Source organism: Haliaeetus albicilla, chromosome 25 (genome assembly GCF_947461875.1).
Source record: "Haliaeetus albicilla chromosome 25, bHalAlb1.1, whole genome shotgun sequence".
Classification (NCBI taxonomy): domain Eukaryota; kingdom Metazoa; phylum Chordata; class Aves; order Accipitriformes; family Accipitridae; genus Haliaeetus; species Haliaeetus albicilla.
The window spans coordinates 1,629,584-1,647,280 of NC_091507.1; the positions used below are offsets into that span (position 1 = coordinate 1,629,584).

At 41.0% G+C, this 17,697-nt stretch overlaps 1 protein-coding gene across 6 annotated transcripts in view; it reads right to left on the reverse strand.

Moving 5' to 3' along the window:
* Positions 1-17,697, reverse strand: part of GLRA2 (glycine receptor alpha 2) — a 135,357-nt gene that overhangs the window by 25,225 nt on the left and 92,435 nt on the right. For 4 of the 6 annotated variants that reach the window (XM_069770356.1, XM_069770353.1, XM_069770352.1 and 1 more), the window contains exons 8-9: positions 6,551-6,700; positions 4,652-4,771 (exon numbers count right to left, since the gene is read on the reverse strand). In XM_069770356.1, coding sequence (XP_069626457.1) covers positions 4,652-4,771; positions 6,551-6,700 — 270 coding nt within the window. The remainder of the gene's footprint in view (positions 1-4,651; positions 4,772-6,550; positions 6,701-17,697) is intronic. The other 2 variants (XM_069770355.1, XM_069770354.1) reach the window with 1 other exon arrangement.

Sequence of the window (17,697 nt, forward strand, 5' to 3'; positions counted from 1 at the left end):
CTAACGCTCCCAAACTTAACCCCTATTTTTGGTCACAGTGGTAACCATCACACATATAATTTAGGAAGTCATCTCTGAGATGATGGTATGAATACTAGTGTACTGTGACTCCTTTTGACTACTGATCGTATAATAATTACTGTTTTCAAAAAGGGATGATTGAACCTGTGTAAACAGAGTTCTTTGCTTCCCTAGAAACCCATCATTTTGAAAAATAACCAAATATTTTTTGATTATTACAAATCATATTTTAAAAAGAAGTTCTTTTCAAGTGATCTGGCACTATGCAAATTTAGATTTTAATATAATGAAACTGTACTACATCCTCAGTACCATCAGACTCATGGCTTCTGCAGCCTGTACCCTCTATATGAAAAAGTAGTGTCATGATATACAATAAATAGGCAACCATTTCTCTCAGCAGTTAAGTATTGCTACTGATGGGTGTATTTCACTGTGAGCAGGAAGACTACACGAAACTTTAGGACAAGCATTGAATGCTTCCTCCAACAGAAATTGCATGGGGAAGGCAGACAGGTTGAAGCACTGATTACCTGAGGATATAGGGATTTATTCTGTATGGAAGATGGCAACAGGTCCTGATAGTGCAATCTTTTCCAATGCAATGACAGGTCAATGGTTCAGCTGTAAATACAGTTTCTGGACCATCAACGACATGACCCAGACTTTGCTAGAGAAACATTAACCAGTCTGATCTTTGGCTTAAGAGATCCAAAGGTCTCTTAAGGTGTCTTGTGCTTTCAGGCAATGCTCTGAGGGTTGTAGCACTAAGAAGAACAAGAGCCAGCAGAAGCAATAACGAAAGCAGTGACAGAGATATAGGCTTACAAAACCAGGAACACTATTTTTCTTGTTTTGTAGATCCAGCTACTAAATCCAGGAATCCTGGTCAGGCATGATTTAGCACCTATTTTTTCTCTCCCAAGATTAGCACTGAATGATGCAGTATAAATATTCAATCACCCCTCTTTTACACTGTCTCCTCTTGACTATGACTTTTAGATTTGCATTCACCATATACCCTTGGTTCAGTGAGCAATACCTCAGCAAGTCAAGCTCCCTGCTTGTGACCTTCTTGTGGCACCACAGGCTATGTTGCTGTGTTCTCCTCTGCACATAAGCGTCCCTCTCTTGAACAGAAAAGTACCGAGCTGCAGCTACGGTAGCATTGCTCCAGAAACCTTTACCTTGGTAAGTCTCCTCTGTTCACCTCTCAAGTGCACATCACCTGTGTGGTGAGAGTTCTCCAGGGGAAATCAACAGCAGTGCAGCTCCAGCTCTTAGGGCTCTGCAGCAAAAGTACTGCAGCGACATGGTCCCTCTGTGTACTGCCCTGGCTGTATAACTAATACACAATATTCAAAAGCAGAAGGGAGGTTTCTGCAAGCTTTTCTTAGAGAGAGTAACCAGGCCTTACATGAACTTTAGCCGGACTACTAGCACTTTGTGACTGATAAGACACGCAACACTGAGTACTTACTTGGACTGGTTTTGTAGTTGTATGACATCAGCTTTCCGGTGGCAGCACAGTAATATTGGTCATATCTTCTAGAGAGACCCTGAATTTTTTCTTTTTATGTTCAGTTTAGTATATGTGTAAATATGATTATTTCTACAATAGAAAGTATCCAGAAATGAAGGCTCTCTTCTACTGCTTGATATCGTAGTTCTGAAAGTGAACAATTTATTACATTGCAAATCCTCTATCCTAATTTTGCTGTGTAACGTGAACTGTGGTTTTTGCTTTGATTTTGAAAGCTACTAATTCCCTTTACAGTGTACAAAATCCACTGAAAACATCTGCATCTTATAATCACGTAACTTTAGAGCTTGATCAAAGTCAGAGGACCGTTACAGCTCAAAAGCTGCTCAGGCAATGTTTTTGTTCTGGGAAGTCAGGTCCTGAAAAATTTAAATCCCGGTCTCATTTTATTTAAATGAATACATTTCATTTCTCAGCCACCAGTACCAACCAGTGAGCTGCACACTAAGCTCATTTCTTTCTCCATCACTGATTTTATTACCTCCACAACTCACCCAAAATCTGAATCTATCAGCTGCTATCATATTGGTTCTGATATGCTACACATTAAACTGTGTAAAAGATTTCAGCCCCGTGGCTCTTCTCCAAGCAAATAAAAAGAAACCAATGAAAAACATTTTTTCATTCATAGCTATTCATACTCCACTAAACAGGGCTCAGGACATCATGAGGAGGAACACTGCAGGTTGACGGTTCAGGAATAAATACCATACCAATAAAAATGCATTTCATTATACATACCAAATTCTGTTGGAATGCACTCATCTGAAAGATGACACAATGTGGGATTTACTGTCTCAAGGCAATACTGTCTCAAGGCAGTACCATCTCAAGGCATCAACACAAAGAGGAAGCCTATGGAGGGTAGAAGCAAGGACAGGTAGCCTGGGAGGAATACAGAAAAATTGTCTGAGCAGCCAGGGATCAGGTTAGGAAAGCTAAAGCCCTGATAGAATGAAATCTGGCCAGGGACATCAAGGGCAACAAGAAAAGCTCCTACAGGTACTTCGGTGATCAAAGGAAAACTAGGGAAAATCTGGGCCCTCTCTGGAAGGAAATGGAAGACCTGGTTACCTGGGACATGGAAAAGGCTGAGGTACTCAATGACTTTTTTACCTCAGTCTTCAGCGGCAAGTGCTCCAGCCACACCGCCCGAGTCACAGAAGTCAAAGGCAGGGACTGGGAGAATGAAGAACCACCCACTGTAGGAGAAGATCAGGTGCAAGATCATCTAAGGAACCTGAAGGTGCACAAGTCCTTGGGAACTGATGAGATGCATCCACGGGTCCTGAGGCAACTGGCGGAAGAAGTGGCTAAGCCACTACCCACCTTATTTGAGAAGTTGTGGCAGTCCAGTGAAGTTCCCACTGACTGGAAAAGGGGAAACATAACCCCCATTTTTAAAAAAGGAAAAAAGGAAGACCCGGGGAACTACAGGCCAGTCAGTCTCACCTCTGTGCCCAGCAAGGTCATGGAGAGGATCCTCCTGGAACCTATGCTAAGGCACACAGAAAATAAGGAGGCAATTGATGACAGCCAACATGGCTTCACTAAGGGCAAATTGTGCCTGACAGATTTGGTGGCCTTCTATCACAGGCTTACAGTGTTGATGGATAAAGGAAGAACAACTGACGTCATCTACCTGGACTTGTGCAAAGCATTTGCACAGTCCCATGTGACATCCTTGTCTCTAAATTGGATGGACCACTCGGTGGATAAGGAATTGGCTAGTTCAAAGAGTTGTCATCAACAGCTTGGTGTCCAAGTGGAAAGCAGTGATGAGTGGCATTCCTCAGGGATTGGTATTGGGACTGGTGCTGTTTAACATCTTTGTAGGTGATGTGGACAGTGGGATTGAGCGCACCCTCAGCAAGTTTGCCAACAACACCAAGCTGTGTGGTGCAGTCGACCCGCTGGAGGGAAGGGATGCCATCCAGAGGGACCTTGTCAGACTTGAGAGGTGGGCCTGTGCAAACCTCATGAAGTTTAACAAGTCCAAGTGCAAGGTCCTGCACATGGGTCGGGACAATCCCAAGCACAAATATACACTGGCTGATGAGTGGATTGCAAGCAGCCCTGGGGAGAAGGACTTGGGGGTGTTAGTTGATGAGAAGCTCAACATGACCCGGCAATGTGTGCTTGCAGCCCAGAAAGCCAACCATATCCTGGGCTGCATCACAAGAAGCGTGACCAACAGGTCGAGGGAGGTGATTCTCCCCCTCTACTCTGTTCTTGTGAGACCGCACCTGGAGTACAGTGTTCAGCTCTGGAGCCCTCAGCACAGGAAAGACATGGACCTGTTAGAGGGGGTACAGAGGAGGGCCACGAAGATGATCAGAGGGCTGGAGCACCTCCCCTATGAAGAAAGGCCAAGAGAGTTGGGGATATTCAGCCTGGAGAAGAGAAGGCTCTGGGGACACCTTCTAGCAGCCTTCCTAAAGGGGGTCTACAAGAAAGATGGGGGGGAAGTCTGTATCAGGAAGTGTAGTGATAGGATGAGGGGTAATGGCTTTAAACTGAAAGGGGGGAGATTTACATGAGATATTAGGAATAAATTCTTTACTGTGAGGGTGGTGAGGCACTGGAAGAGGTTGCCCGGAGAAGGTGTGGATGCCCCAACCCTGGAAGTGTTCAAGGCCAGGTTGGATGGGGCTTTGAGCAACCTGGTCTAGTGGAAGGTGTCCCTGCCCATGGGAGCAGGGTTGGAACCAGATGATCTTTAAGGTCCCTTCCAACCCAAACCATTCTATGATTCTATGATTTCCTATGCTCCTGTCCACCCCATTCACGCTATATTTATACAGGACCAGGCTACCAAATATACATGCACTTTCCTTGGGAGGTTTGGAATGGGGGTAGCACAAGCCAACCATGGAAAAAAGCAAGCATAAGGATGGGCCATAAGAATGTACAACATGAAACTGCTGTTCATGCTGGGGACAGTACTGTGTATTCAGCGGGGTCATTTAGCAAAAGAGAATACAAGAGACTACTAGCGATGCCATCAAAATCATCCATTTTGCTGATTTATGACATCATTGCACATAGTAAAACTCTCTTGCTTTCTCTTTCTCACTACGGTTTTACCCTCAAACTTGAATTGCCGATCTGATTCACTGTCCCGTAAGCTGATGACTCTTTGCTCCGCAAGCCATTCATGCGCCGCACGGACTCAACGCTTTCATTCCCAACAGTCATAGTCTGTGCCTGTCCCCAGAGTGTCAGCATAGATAGCAGCAGCAAGAATGAGAATAGCACAGTGGTAACACGACGACACACATACACAACACGCAAAGAGAAGAATGGCTCAGTTAGAGAAGACCATCATGCAAAACAATGTGAATCACTTTCAAGGCAAAATAAACTGAGAAAATTGTGAGAGACAAACTCAAGTAAAGAGGTGCAGAAAACACCTCCTAACTAGATGGCCTTAGTAACATTATTCCCTGTTTTGAAATTAGTGCAACCGGATTCATAGGAAAAGTGAAAGCAAGGCTGTGCAGGTGGATAGGTGTCTCTTACTCCAGCAGAATATTTCCTTGTATTTAATTAGGGCACTAGCCATTTTGCAGAGAATTCATGTACCAACTGGCTTAGGATAAACACAGGTCTTCTGGTGATTTGGTTTTAAATAACTTTCTTTCAATAGTCACCAGAATAATCATTCCCACAGCAGATGAATGAGCACTTCCATGGACCAAAACCTCATGATTTTTGAGTGACGCCACTGGATACTGTTACTTACCAATAGTGTCTTCTTGCCTATTTGTTCATCTCTAAAGAAGACATTGTATTCAAAACTGAAATTACAGACCCCATAAAGCAGCATCTGCTGCTGCCATGCTGTGTTTGGAAACAAAGTCTTCCAGTGGCAGCGCATCTGGCATGCGTGTCTGCAGACAGGCAAGCATTTCTGCTCTCTTCTGTAATCTAATCTTAATGGGAATCTCAATTCACCTGACAATAATATTAAAGCAGAGAACAGCACTGGATTGCTTCCCAGAGCATCCATCAAATATTACATTAGCTACAGAACATTTATTAGACAGACCTGTCAAAATACAAATGCCCTGTGCCATTGTTGTCATCCCTCTTGTAAAGGAAACCATTATTTGTAGCTTGAAGCACTCGCACAGCTCAAGCAGATATTTACTTCACCTAGCAAATGCATACGTACAGCATAAACCTACAGGTTTCTACTGATACTGAAAACCAGTGACAGATAGAGGAAGGATGAAGCCTTTACAGTTGTGGGAATGATCATAACTGAACTAAAATTCAATTTAATGTCTATTCTTGTCTTTCCATTTATGAAAGAAAAAAATCAGGAAAGATGGACAGACTTCCTAAAAATATTTCTAGACTGACATCTAGGTTAAAAACAAGCCTCTCTTCTACATTTTAGTCACTGGTATAAAATGATGTGGTAATGATACTCACAAATAGGCCCATTGTTAAAAATTTGAAGTTTGCATCAGTAACAAACTGTGGAATAGTAGAATCTAGAGAGGAAATTCTCTGCAGTGGGCTACCCTAAGGAGTCTCCCATTTTAGCATGACTAGCTAGGGTAGCCCTAGAAAAGACAGGTTTCAGGCATGTGCTGATGTCAGCACATCTGGATGATGTCAAGGAAATAATATCGGTCCTCTATCTATGTCATTGCTTCCAATGGTTCCTTATTCACTGGCGGGTGCCACGTAGTAGCCCAATAATTGTAAAGGTACAGCTGCCTCAACAATTGCAAGAAGAGAATAAAATTCTTGGTATTGGTGACCAACCTATTGACATTTATCAGTAACTTCATAAACTGCAAATAAACCCAGCAGCCAGTTATCAGCTCTTTATCAAGGAGTAAATAACTCAAAAGGAAACTTTAGGATGAGACTCTCCTGGCAAGAGCAAGAAGAACTGAGGTGACAAATCAACTGCACATCAGCATGCCCTGACGGGCAGAGTCAGTCACCCCAAGTAAAGAGCAGCTGTACCTTGTTTTGTCGTCTTTGCCTTCTTCGAAGCCTCAGAAACTCCTTGTGCTGCCGTGAAACAAAGTTGACTGCTGCATATTCCAGTAATGCAGCAAAGACAAAGAGAAGGCACACGGCCATCCAGATGTCGATAGCTTTTACATAGGAGACCTACAAAGAAATAGGACACAGCATGTTATATTTCAAAATTCTTCATAAGCTGAAGATATTGATGTGAAAAAATAAACACATTTCTGCACAGCATGAGTTCCAGTTGTTCAGTGAGGTGGGGTTTTTCTTGTTTTGTGTTTTGGTTTGTTAGTCTATTGGCTTATAACAAATAAATAATCCAACTATTAATGGAAATGTGTGTTCACAAAGAATACACAAATTATGAGCTACTGCCTTTAGGAAAAGAATCAGGATTAGTCTAACAAAATACAAGTGCTCTTGTAATCACAATCACAGCTTCTCAGAAAGAATACAAATACAGGGTGTGATACAATACTTATTCAAAACCAACTCTATAAAGTTTATAGTTATGACCTTTTTCATCTTTTATGAACCAATTACCATATTGATTAATTAGCTATGTTTGGTATCTATAACCTCAAAATAAACTCAGGGTACTGTATCCTGTGGGTTGATATGACTTTACTAACTAAATATTTGACCCTATTTGCTTGACCTTTATCCAACAACTCTATAAGAAAAATAAATCTTTAGAGATATTGTCTACTAGCAATACCCAAATACCAGATGCCTCTGTTCTGGTAAAAGCCTATTCTGATTTGAATTGACTGGTCCACAAAAAAATATTGCAGCACTGCAATGTCACAAGATTTTTATCAAACTACCCACACTGGGCTGAAAAGTAGCCAATTAATGAGCTACACACTATGCATATCAAAGGTACGTTGTCCGCCATAGCTGTATTTGGTGTCTGCCTTTCTTTGTAGTCTTGCAGTTTCTAAGCAGAGATCTTATGATTAGGCAATAGCAGGTTGTCTCTTTTGTTTATCAGGTATTACATCCAGGGTAGCATTAATTTCATCTGACTTTTAATGTCTACAACATACATGTGAGCTAGTTGCCTAAAATACTTTGATATAAATAAGTCAAGGAATGAAGAAGAACAGGCAGTTCTGGGATGCAATGTATCTGAACTGTTTCAGGTATCTTCTCTTGGATGAGATGAATAATGCCCAAATAGTGCTGCTTCATCTTCATGTCTGTAAAGTGGAGCTTAGAACCACTGTCTAGGCATAGACACATGGGGCTTTAGTCAGTTGTCTAAATAAAAGCATCACATACTGCCACATTAGGTACCTAGCCTCCATTTGCCAATCCAGCAGAGCACAAATCTCCAGTATCATACTAACCAGTCCTCTGGAGATGTCTCGGATACCCAAGGCCACCTCAAGTGGCACCACCATACAACTGAATCAAGATAAGCAAAATGGATCGTACCTAAATCCTGAAAAATTATAATCAAAGGTGTTTAACATCTGAATAATACCCTGCCGGCCAAACATTTGAATGCAGTCAAAACATACAGTGGTCTGAAAAGAGTGCAGAAAAGGATGTGTTGTTCATCTAACACTCTAATGTTTAGGAGACCCAATCTTCACCTTGAAAATTCCACCTCTACCCTTTGCATATACTATTCAAAATGACCTTGCTCTTGTCGTAATGGCTACCATTTCATGATGAAGGGAGCACACCCGTTTCAGTAGGTTTTGCTCCTGTTTACCATGTGCTTGAATAGCATCACTTTTCAAAGTCTAGAGAACATTTTTTGTTAACGTCAAACAGAATATACTGCACTACGTGCTCCAGCAAGCAATATGAGCAGAGGAACTGGCATTTAAAGCACGGCAGAAAGGATACAGAGCTCCATCCTGCAGATCCTGAACACTGAGCGGGACATTCTAGAGGAGCCAAGTACTGTCATTCAGCCTGCATCATGGGAACATATATTTCAGTAGCTGAGGCTATAGTGCAGCTCCACACCCCAATGCCCACAATACAACATGCATAAGCTGAGATGGAAGAGGAGGATTTAGCAGGCAAAGGTGACACTATGAATCTGTGCCTTTCAATTATACACCAGCAGGTATGCATTTCTCTCTCCCACACATAAAAAATATTTTACAAGTTGCATCTTTACTGAGCAGCTGTGAAACCCAGTGAAAACTTGACTATGTCCCAGACACTCTGTGCCACAGGCTGAGGCGCAGTAGGAATCAAGTCACTGTAATTTGTGTAAAATGCAGCTGAGTTTAGATTGTTTGTTACCTGCCTTGAAGGGGCAACTTGTTTTCCTTTACAAATGCCCTTAGGAGATGTATTAGACTTGCATAAACAGCTGGACTGTGCTGCCAGAGACAGCACAATGCAGGGAGCTGAAGTCACAAGAATCAGCATTTCCAGCTGTGCAAATCCTGTCCTAGTGGGCTTAAAGCAGGGAGGGCAAAATAATAAAGGAAGCCCTGAGTTAGCCTTCCTGCCACTTACACAGTGCTGCCACAAATGGCATCCACACAATTGCTGAGCCAGCTGGATTATTTTAACTCCAGCCTGCTGGGCTGGAATCAGAGGATCACGATATACTTGGCAGGTGCGTAGCTTGTTTTATTGTTTAGCCATTGCCACACCATGGCACAGCTTTAAATGAGAAAACAGAAAGCAATTGCTTCCAACAACACATTAAAAATAAATAAATGGAGAAGTCCTGCAATGAGTGAAAGCTGACCCCTTTGTTTCCAAATCACTTTATGTAATTTTATCTATGTATCCCCAGTATGTACAAAATTATGCTGCTAAAAGCCTAAAAACCCATGCAATTTTCTAGTCACCCCTATGCATGGAAAATTATGTGGATCTATTACACCAAGCCTAGGAGGGCCTCACCTGGTACACATTTCCAAAGAAGTCCTAAAGTGAGTGCCCAGGTTTTGGACCAGCACTTCGGTATCTAAAGCATGCACAATGCAAAGTTTCAGTGGATTTTAGGGTCTGTGTCTGCTTTAGCTGACTTCAAGCTGTGTCTTCCTTCAACTGGGAGATGGTCACATCTACCAGATCGCAGACTGATCTGAAGTGGACCTCTCTCAACCACCCCTGCTGAAGCTGTTCCACCTTGTATGAAAACACTTAAAAGTACATTGGCTTGGGGGCTGGGAACAGCCTCCCCTTCCTAGATGCAAATCCTAAGCAGTGGAATATGAAGTCATTCTCTGCCTCTGTGTCCCAAACACATGCAGGGAGTGAGAAGGCCCTATCACAGAGTATTTCATGGTGCTTGAACAATTTCCTCGGTGAGATGAGCACAGAAAGGATGTGAATGTGATCTGCACATTCCAGGTGAGTGCTATAACCACTTGCCTACCAGATGCTGTAGCTTTTTACTGTGGTGTCTCACATAATGAAATGCCTTTTTCTAGGAGCTTCTCAGCCATTTCTCACTTACCTCCACAGGAAACTCTTCACTTGGCAGGCTCTAGTGTGCATCTCATTCCTAGGTTCTTATTTCTCCTTTGCACTGTACAAGGAGCCTTTCAGATCTAATTTTCAGTTAAAAATATTGCTGAATGACATGCTTGTAGGAGCTGGGGTCTGCAAAACGGAGTACTTCATGATATCGTAGGCACATCCATTGCTCTGGGAGGTTCTTCCATCGAACTCAAAAACAGTGTTGCCAGCTATGTTTTTTTTCCCAGATCATGATATAGGATGATCACATGTTTGCTCAACTAAAAGGCTTACATCACCTGCTTTGGTAAGGACTCATCAAACTATATTGTATCTCCAGCTTCCTTAACTACCACATCCATGCTCCATGCTCCGTAGTCACTACTGTGTACATGTAGGACAGTATAGACCCTGATTTTTTGGAGAAGGTTTCGTCTCTCCTAACTTAAAACATTTTATGTACATGTGGGTTTTGAAATTAATGATAAGAAATAAGCATTTTTAGGGCACAATGCATCTAAGTGGAAGGTAGATACCTATACTATAGTCCAACAAACCATACCTTAAAAATGCCAGTCTCTCATTTTTGACCAAGACTGGAGTTTTGGATGGCTCTTTCAGGTATATGTGTGCTTGATATTTGACAACTTTGGTTAGATACAGCTTGTGAATCATCTCTATTAGCTAGTATCTTGATGTAATCCTAAGCAGAACAGAGCAGAATAAAAGAAGTTACCCCACACGAGCCTATGTAATAGAGACTGTTACCTGAGCACTTGCCACCTTTCCCATAATTTTCTTGCAGGACAGAACACAAGGTCTGCAGTAACACTACAAACTCAGAGTTGACATCAAGCTACCAAGTATAAAATGAAAAATTAGTGGTGATTGTTTTTTTCAAAGGTAGACCTTGCAAAACGTCCTCTGAAAAGCCTGTAACCCCAAAAGCACACTGGGTCCATTTACTTTGCAATACTTTTAGAAGTGGATATTTGGAAACTCTGCCTCATTCAGCTTTATCATGTTCAGAAAGTACAATAAGATTTTCTTGCCCTTTTCTTTCTTTAAATAGCTGCTCCATTTTTTACTGCATGTTGCAGAGCTTCCTCTCTAATGTTGTTTGGGGGGAGGGGATTTAATGGCTTCCACCAATAAAGCCATAAATTACATCAATTATTCAGATGCTCTGTAAATGTTTTAGGGCCAGCTAATGAGGGAACTTTTGCAGAGTGAGATCTGTCTGCACCAAGAGCCAAGCATGATAAGGCTAAGCATAGTAAATGTGACAAAGCATCTCCTTGCCCTTCATAATTTTCCTCATTTGTTATTTGGCCATAACCACTATGTAAATAAAAGACCAGTTTATGCTCTATACAGCACTGCTGTAGCATCGATGTCCCCAGTGAAGTTCCTGGAAATGAAAGTCCAAGGAGGATTACACTGTTCACGAAGGCCTTGCAAATATTAAACCTACCACTTTTCCAGCTCTTATTTTAGCACTGTGACTCTCTCACAGCTCCTCGGTACTTTTCGGCACATCGCCATGTGTCACCACCAGAACGAAGCCTGCTCTTGTGGAGAGAAGCCAGGGGAAAATGTGGTCGTGTGTCCTGCAGCTCAGCAGCTGTCATTTGTGGACATTTGTGAATCAACCCAAATGTGAGCTCTATTTCTGCTACAGCGCTAGCCTCATGAGACTCCAGACAACTGCTTTAACTCTCTAATTCTGTCAAACAGGTGTAAAATGGAAATAAAGACACATCCATTCTCTCCCGGAGTTTGAATTGGGAAAATAATTTCAAGAAGCAGTGCAAGGCACTCAGCCTGTGTTAAAAAACATATATTCACTTATTTTGGTTGATAGGATCTGATGAAAAAATATCTTTGACTTGTGATATGAAGCCCCAGACCTCTGCTTTTGCAGATACAATACCACATTCTAGGCAAGATTTTTTTAAAGAAGAAAATTTTCAGCTACTGCGAAATGTTCCAGTTTGAAATTAATTTCTCCTATGCATTAAAAGAATCTTTTGGGGAAAAAAGTTTCAGAGAATTTTTCAGATTGGAGATGTAGAAATAGAACAAAGTAATATTTTAAATCAAAACTGAAACAAAAGTTATGTAAAACTGCCTTCCAATATAAGGCATTGATGTTGCATTAAGTTTCACTTTATTTTTTTAAACCAAAACACATGAATTTCTCTTATCATCAAGCTTACTTGATTTTTTTTTATTTTTTCAAATCTTGAATTCATAAAGAAATTGATAGCTCTCTCCTGCATATCAGCTTTATATAGCTGAAGCTGAAAGCACTAGTCCTGGTTTCATCATAACTTCCAGGAAGAGAAGTTTCTGAATGAAGAACACACAGTCAGCTGCTATTACAAAGAAAGTATTTTCTTTTTGTGTCACTCTTACTCTGGGTCTTTCTCTTCACCCAAGTGATTCACTCCCATGAAATATCATCATTCTAAAACAAATTCATATCAGAAAATGCAAATTACTTTCCCAGTCCTAAAACCTCAGTCATTTTATACTATTCTGTTGTTGCAACACTTTCCAGTTAATTATCCTTCATATCTTGCAATTTTAAAGGGTCATAGTTACTGTGAAATACCTTGACAGGTCAGGTCAATAAGACTTTTTAGCATAGTGGACAATATGGCATAAAATAGAAAATGTTTTAGATTCCACCAAGTTTAAAATTAATGGGATTGATTGCCTGGTAAGGAAATCCTCATGGAGTGTTCAGGAGGGAGCAAGTAAAGGAACCGTCCATCACAGCTGGCTTTGGGACCTGCTCTCAGAGGGGGCTGCTTCTGCAAGGGAGGGAATGAGAATGAAAGCTTTCATCTTCCAGACTGTGGTAAATGTTTATTTGCCTCTTCAAGACTGTAATGTCCATATTCTTTCCATAATGTACTTTGCCCTGAAAAAGACTGAGCTATCAGAGCTACTATTCTGTTACTGGAAAATAAGCGCTCATAGAATGGGGCAGATTTTGACAGGAGATGGTTCATTGGTGAATGAGTCCCGTGGAAGTTGTAGGTGTCCTTCATCAGCTCACTTACTGCACTGCTGGCCAGCTTGGGAAGACAACCAACCTGGCTGGTGACCTTTCCTTTTGAGGTGAAAAGGCGTTAAAATCAAGTCCCAGGTGTCCCACTTGGGAACCAAGCTACTACCCTCAGAGCAAAATGCCTGTTCTGAGATGATAACATAACTGATTTGGTTTGGTTTTTGGATGAATGAAAAAATGACAATATTTGATAAACGTGAAACGTACTTTTTCCAGTTATTTTGATTAAAAACCTCTATTTTTTTAATTGACCAAAATATTTTGTTCAAGTCTTTTTTCTTTTGTTTTTTTTTCAGAAACATCTACTTCATCTTCCATTTTTAAATGAAATGTGGGCAATTTTCAAAACAAAACAAGAAATATTTAATTTAAAAATGCTGAAACAAACTAACTCCCCCATCCTTCCTCCATTATTCAGATTCCATCTGAAAGTACCCACCTAACTCAGCAGGGACTCACAAGTCATTCCAGTCACCCAAAGTTGCCTCTTTCAGTGAATAAACTATTCATCCAAAATTTTTTGCTCTATTTCTATCGCTGGTTCTGCCAAGTCATGAGATGCTAAACCTACCACCCATTGCTGATGCAGAACTAAATGCTGAATGCATTCAGGCCAGGAAAAGTATGGAAACCATTTATGGTTTGTTTTTCCTTCAAAGATGAAGGAAAATTTTCTTGATCTCTTTGAAGATGATTAGAGAGTTAAAGTATTTGCAAAGATGCTCAGAGAGAGGGTCCTGGGCAGGAGCCAGAAGAGGTGATCACAGCTGCGCAATAAAACTAAGTAATGCTAATAGCAATAGCTATTTTTGTTGTGGTAACCAGCCTAAGATGCCACAGATACAGTACTGGTTTGTGAGTGGTGATTCTACTGCTGTACCAGTTCAATCCTACTCCCACTGAAAAGAGTGAGCAAGATGCTCCCCACTTTCAGAGGGGGGCTGGCCCCCAGGAAACTGCAGGTATTATTCAACACTTCGTGAACCTCTGCAACACATGGCTAACACCTGATTCAGATGATGCAGGACTGTGTCATAGTACATCCTGCAGGATGTGATCAAGGCAGTACAGAGCAGTAACTGCACACAGGAGACTGATATTTCTTTAAATTATGTAACTATATTCTATATGACACATTACCAAAAAAGTAAACTTGTGTTCCAGGTAAAGGAAAACCATTCTAGAGAAGCAATAAAATATTTCTTTTTAGCATGGGCTGTGTCTATTCATACTTTATGATCTTTCTTCTCAAAAAGCATATTTCCACCTTTGAAAAATGTAATGCCATAAATACAGAATAATTTACCAGATTGGTGAAGCCAAGACTGCTTGGTTTTCCTTCCTAAGGGCATATGAAGTATTGGCATATTCATCATGTGTCATTTTGTGCAATCATATGGTGTAGTTGCCTTGTATTTCCCATTCCTGACAATTCATTCTTTCTGTACAGGAAATTTAGACGGAATGTACTATTTCCACTTCAAAAGCCCTTGACTTGAAAATACTGTGACTGTTTTTCAGACATGAAGAAAAAAACACAACTGAACAATAGCTTAAGGCGGTTATTCTAACCAAGCATGTTACAGCTGAGAAAACAAAGGCTTGTACTTTGGACAGATAATGGTGATGGTTTTCAGCGTGGGAGCAAACTGGGTGATTTTATTTTGCATTGATAATGCAGGGACGGGCTGACCTCTGCTACTTGGAATGAAGTAACACTAATTGAAATTGTAACCAGGGTCAAAAGCCCACTTTTGCAAACAGGTAGTCAACTGTGTGTTATATCACTTTTCACTAAGATGACAATAAAGGGGAAATGTCTCTTATATCTAGGCTGGGAGTTCAAGTCTAGCTCAGGCCAGTACTGAAATGGTTAACAAGACAGTACAGATGGGAAATGCTGAATTATTTGGAAACAGGAGGTTCTGGTGACCCTCCCCAAGAACTGTGTTGAGTTCATGCCCTGTAAAAAAGGGCAGAGTGGAACTAGGAACGACCAGATCCGCATCAGGGTGTGCAAAGTTTGGGTGCACAGATGGATGAAATAATAAAGGCACTAGCTTTTTCTATCTCATTGTCTCTTTTCAGGCCCTTGCAGAAACAGATTTGGGAGAGAATCAAAACTGTGAAAGAGACAGAGGGGCAAAAATGCAAATTCCTCTCTTCATCATTAATTAGGACTTTGACATCCACCAGAGCACTGCTGACTTTTCTTATTGCCCTAATCCTGACACTGGGCAAGAACAGGTCAGGGGACACCACCACAGCCACCAGCTTCTTCTCACTCTCCAGCCCGGTTGCCTCTCTCTGCCCTCTTGGTAAAAAAGAGTCTGGCTTAACTGGCCACCAAAACTGTGCTCTGCCATAGTGTTGCAGACCAAGAGGCAGCTAACCCCAGCCCAACCCAGTATCACAGCCAGAGGTGGTACCGTTTTGTCAGATCTCAGACAAGCCAGTAAGACCCACAGTCTGTGCTTGAGCTGTCTCAGAATGAGACCTGCAACATCAAGCATCAGCTTCTCACCACTAATATTTTGCACTTCCCTGCTCTTTTCCTCGGTCCCAGTTTCTGTTTTTAGTTCTTCTGTATTCAAGAAATTGGTCTTGAATGAGACTTCACAACCATTTGACTGTTTCTTTTTTCCTTCAAAACCAACCAGATTTCTGATAAAGCTTTCTACGAAGGGAAAAAACAATCCTCCTGCCCCCACCAACAGCTAGGACTCTCTGTGCACATAAACCCCCCACAGCTTACTACAGTGTCGCAGTGCCCCACCAATTAATCCTTCGGGTTTGGCTTGTAAATAAAGGCAGGCAGAAAAGCAAGTTCATGTTGGCAGAAATAAAATAAATAATACCAATATTTGTGACATTTCTTGTGTATGGACCAAAGGGAGTAATCAACAGATTGGTGGAGCCATGGTGATCAGTTTATGAAGGTGACAAATAAGGATTGATGTCCCTGCTACAAAGAAGCAGCTTCTTATTGTTAAGTAATTGAAAGACATTTATCACACAGAAACACCTTCATATCCAGCTGAGATCAGTGCAAATTGAGAATTATATGTGGCTGCATCAAGACACAGGCAAATACACATAAGGGCAGCCTGTGTAGCTGGATGACAATGTCAGTCTCGGGTCTCATTCACAGTAGAAGTTTCTGGCTCTTCCTTCCTAGTGAAATCAACAGATAATATTTCTTTAATGTCATTAAATGCCTACTTGACTACTTGGGCTCTAAGTGGTAAATTCTTCAGTGGATGAGAGCTTGGGTAAAAACAATTACCAAGGGGAAAAAACAGAGGAAGATTAAAGAGGAGCCACAAATCCATGATTGCATGATTGCTAGCAAGGACCACAGGCAGGATTTTGAAACAATGTCATTAAATAATATAAGCAGAGTAAAATGCTGATACTTACCAAAGAAGCATTTATATTTAAGATTCATTTGAAAAAAGAAGCCAATGTGGTATGTATCTGAGTACAGCCAGAGTGCCTACTTCTAAAATGGCAGCTTTTCTGCTGTGATTACAGTTTTCTGAAATGTTTTTTTGTTTGGTGTTTGTTTGGGTTTGGGGTTTTTTTCCAAACAAAGCATTAACTCAGGTTCAGAAAACCCTTCCCATTTCCTCTGTAGATCCAAAAGTGCCTCAGCCACCTCAGGTGAAAAGTAATCTTCATTCAGCTCAGCCACAGCCAGCCCAGATGCAGTTATTACATCTGCCACTCAGTTAGGAAGAATTGCACCAAATTGCATTATTCTTTGACCTTTGAAGAGTTAACTGACTGAATGCATGACTGTTATCAAATAAGAAGTCAGGATTTTATTTTTGTAGCAATAGGAACAAATCTCTTCCTTTCATGTAAAGCAGGTAAGACTCACAGAACTGGCAGATGGCAGTGTAGCTGCCATGATCAATACCAAGAACATTTGCACCTATAAGTACATTTTCAGGTATTATTTTTCCATTGGATAGCATGAAAATTGTGTTAAAGCTCAGGTGACTGCAGAACATTCTACAACATCCGCTCTGTGCTGTATTTTCTATTGTAGTCACAACTAAGTGAACCATTAAAAGTGATCCAATTCACTGAACCAAACAAAAAAGCCTAAAATTAGAAAAAGGATGCCTAGGGCAATATGCCTTTTTATCTTTTACTCTTGGTCTCTGCTGTTTGTGAATAGAGAGTTCATTTTCTAATTCTTCCCTAAGATTATACTCCTAAATTCTGGATTTCTTAGGACTTCCAGCAATGTAATTTGGTGGGAAAAGGCATTTGTTTATTTTTATGACTGCCAATCGATCTAGATTAAAGATGGGTAAATTAAATTAATCCTTCGGTCAGAGAAAATTGCCTTACCAATACTAAATACAACATCAGACTCAAACAATTGAGAATGGGATGGTTCATTACATTACTCAGTATCTCCATATGCTTCTTTCTTGACTGTTACTTGATCAGTTACTTACTATTCCTGAGCCACTTATCATTCTTAATGATTCTTCTGGCTCTGTATTCTGAATTGCTACTTTCATCTGATTAAACTGGAAGGGGAAAAAATGCTTTATCTGTGGATAATTTAAGCAATATGTGTCTAACAATAATGCTGCAA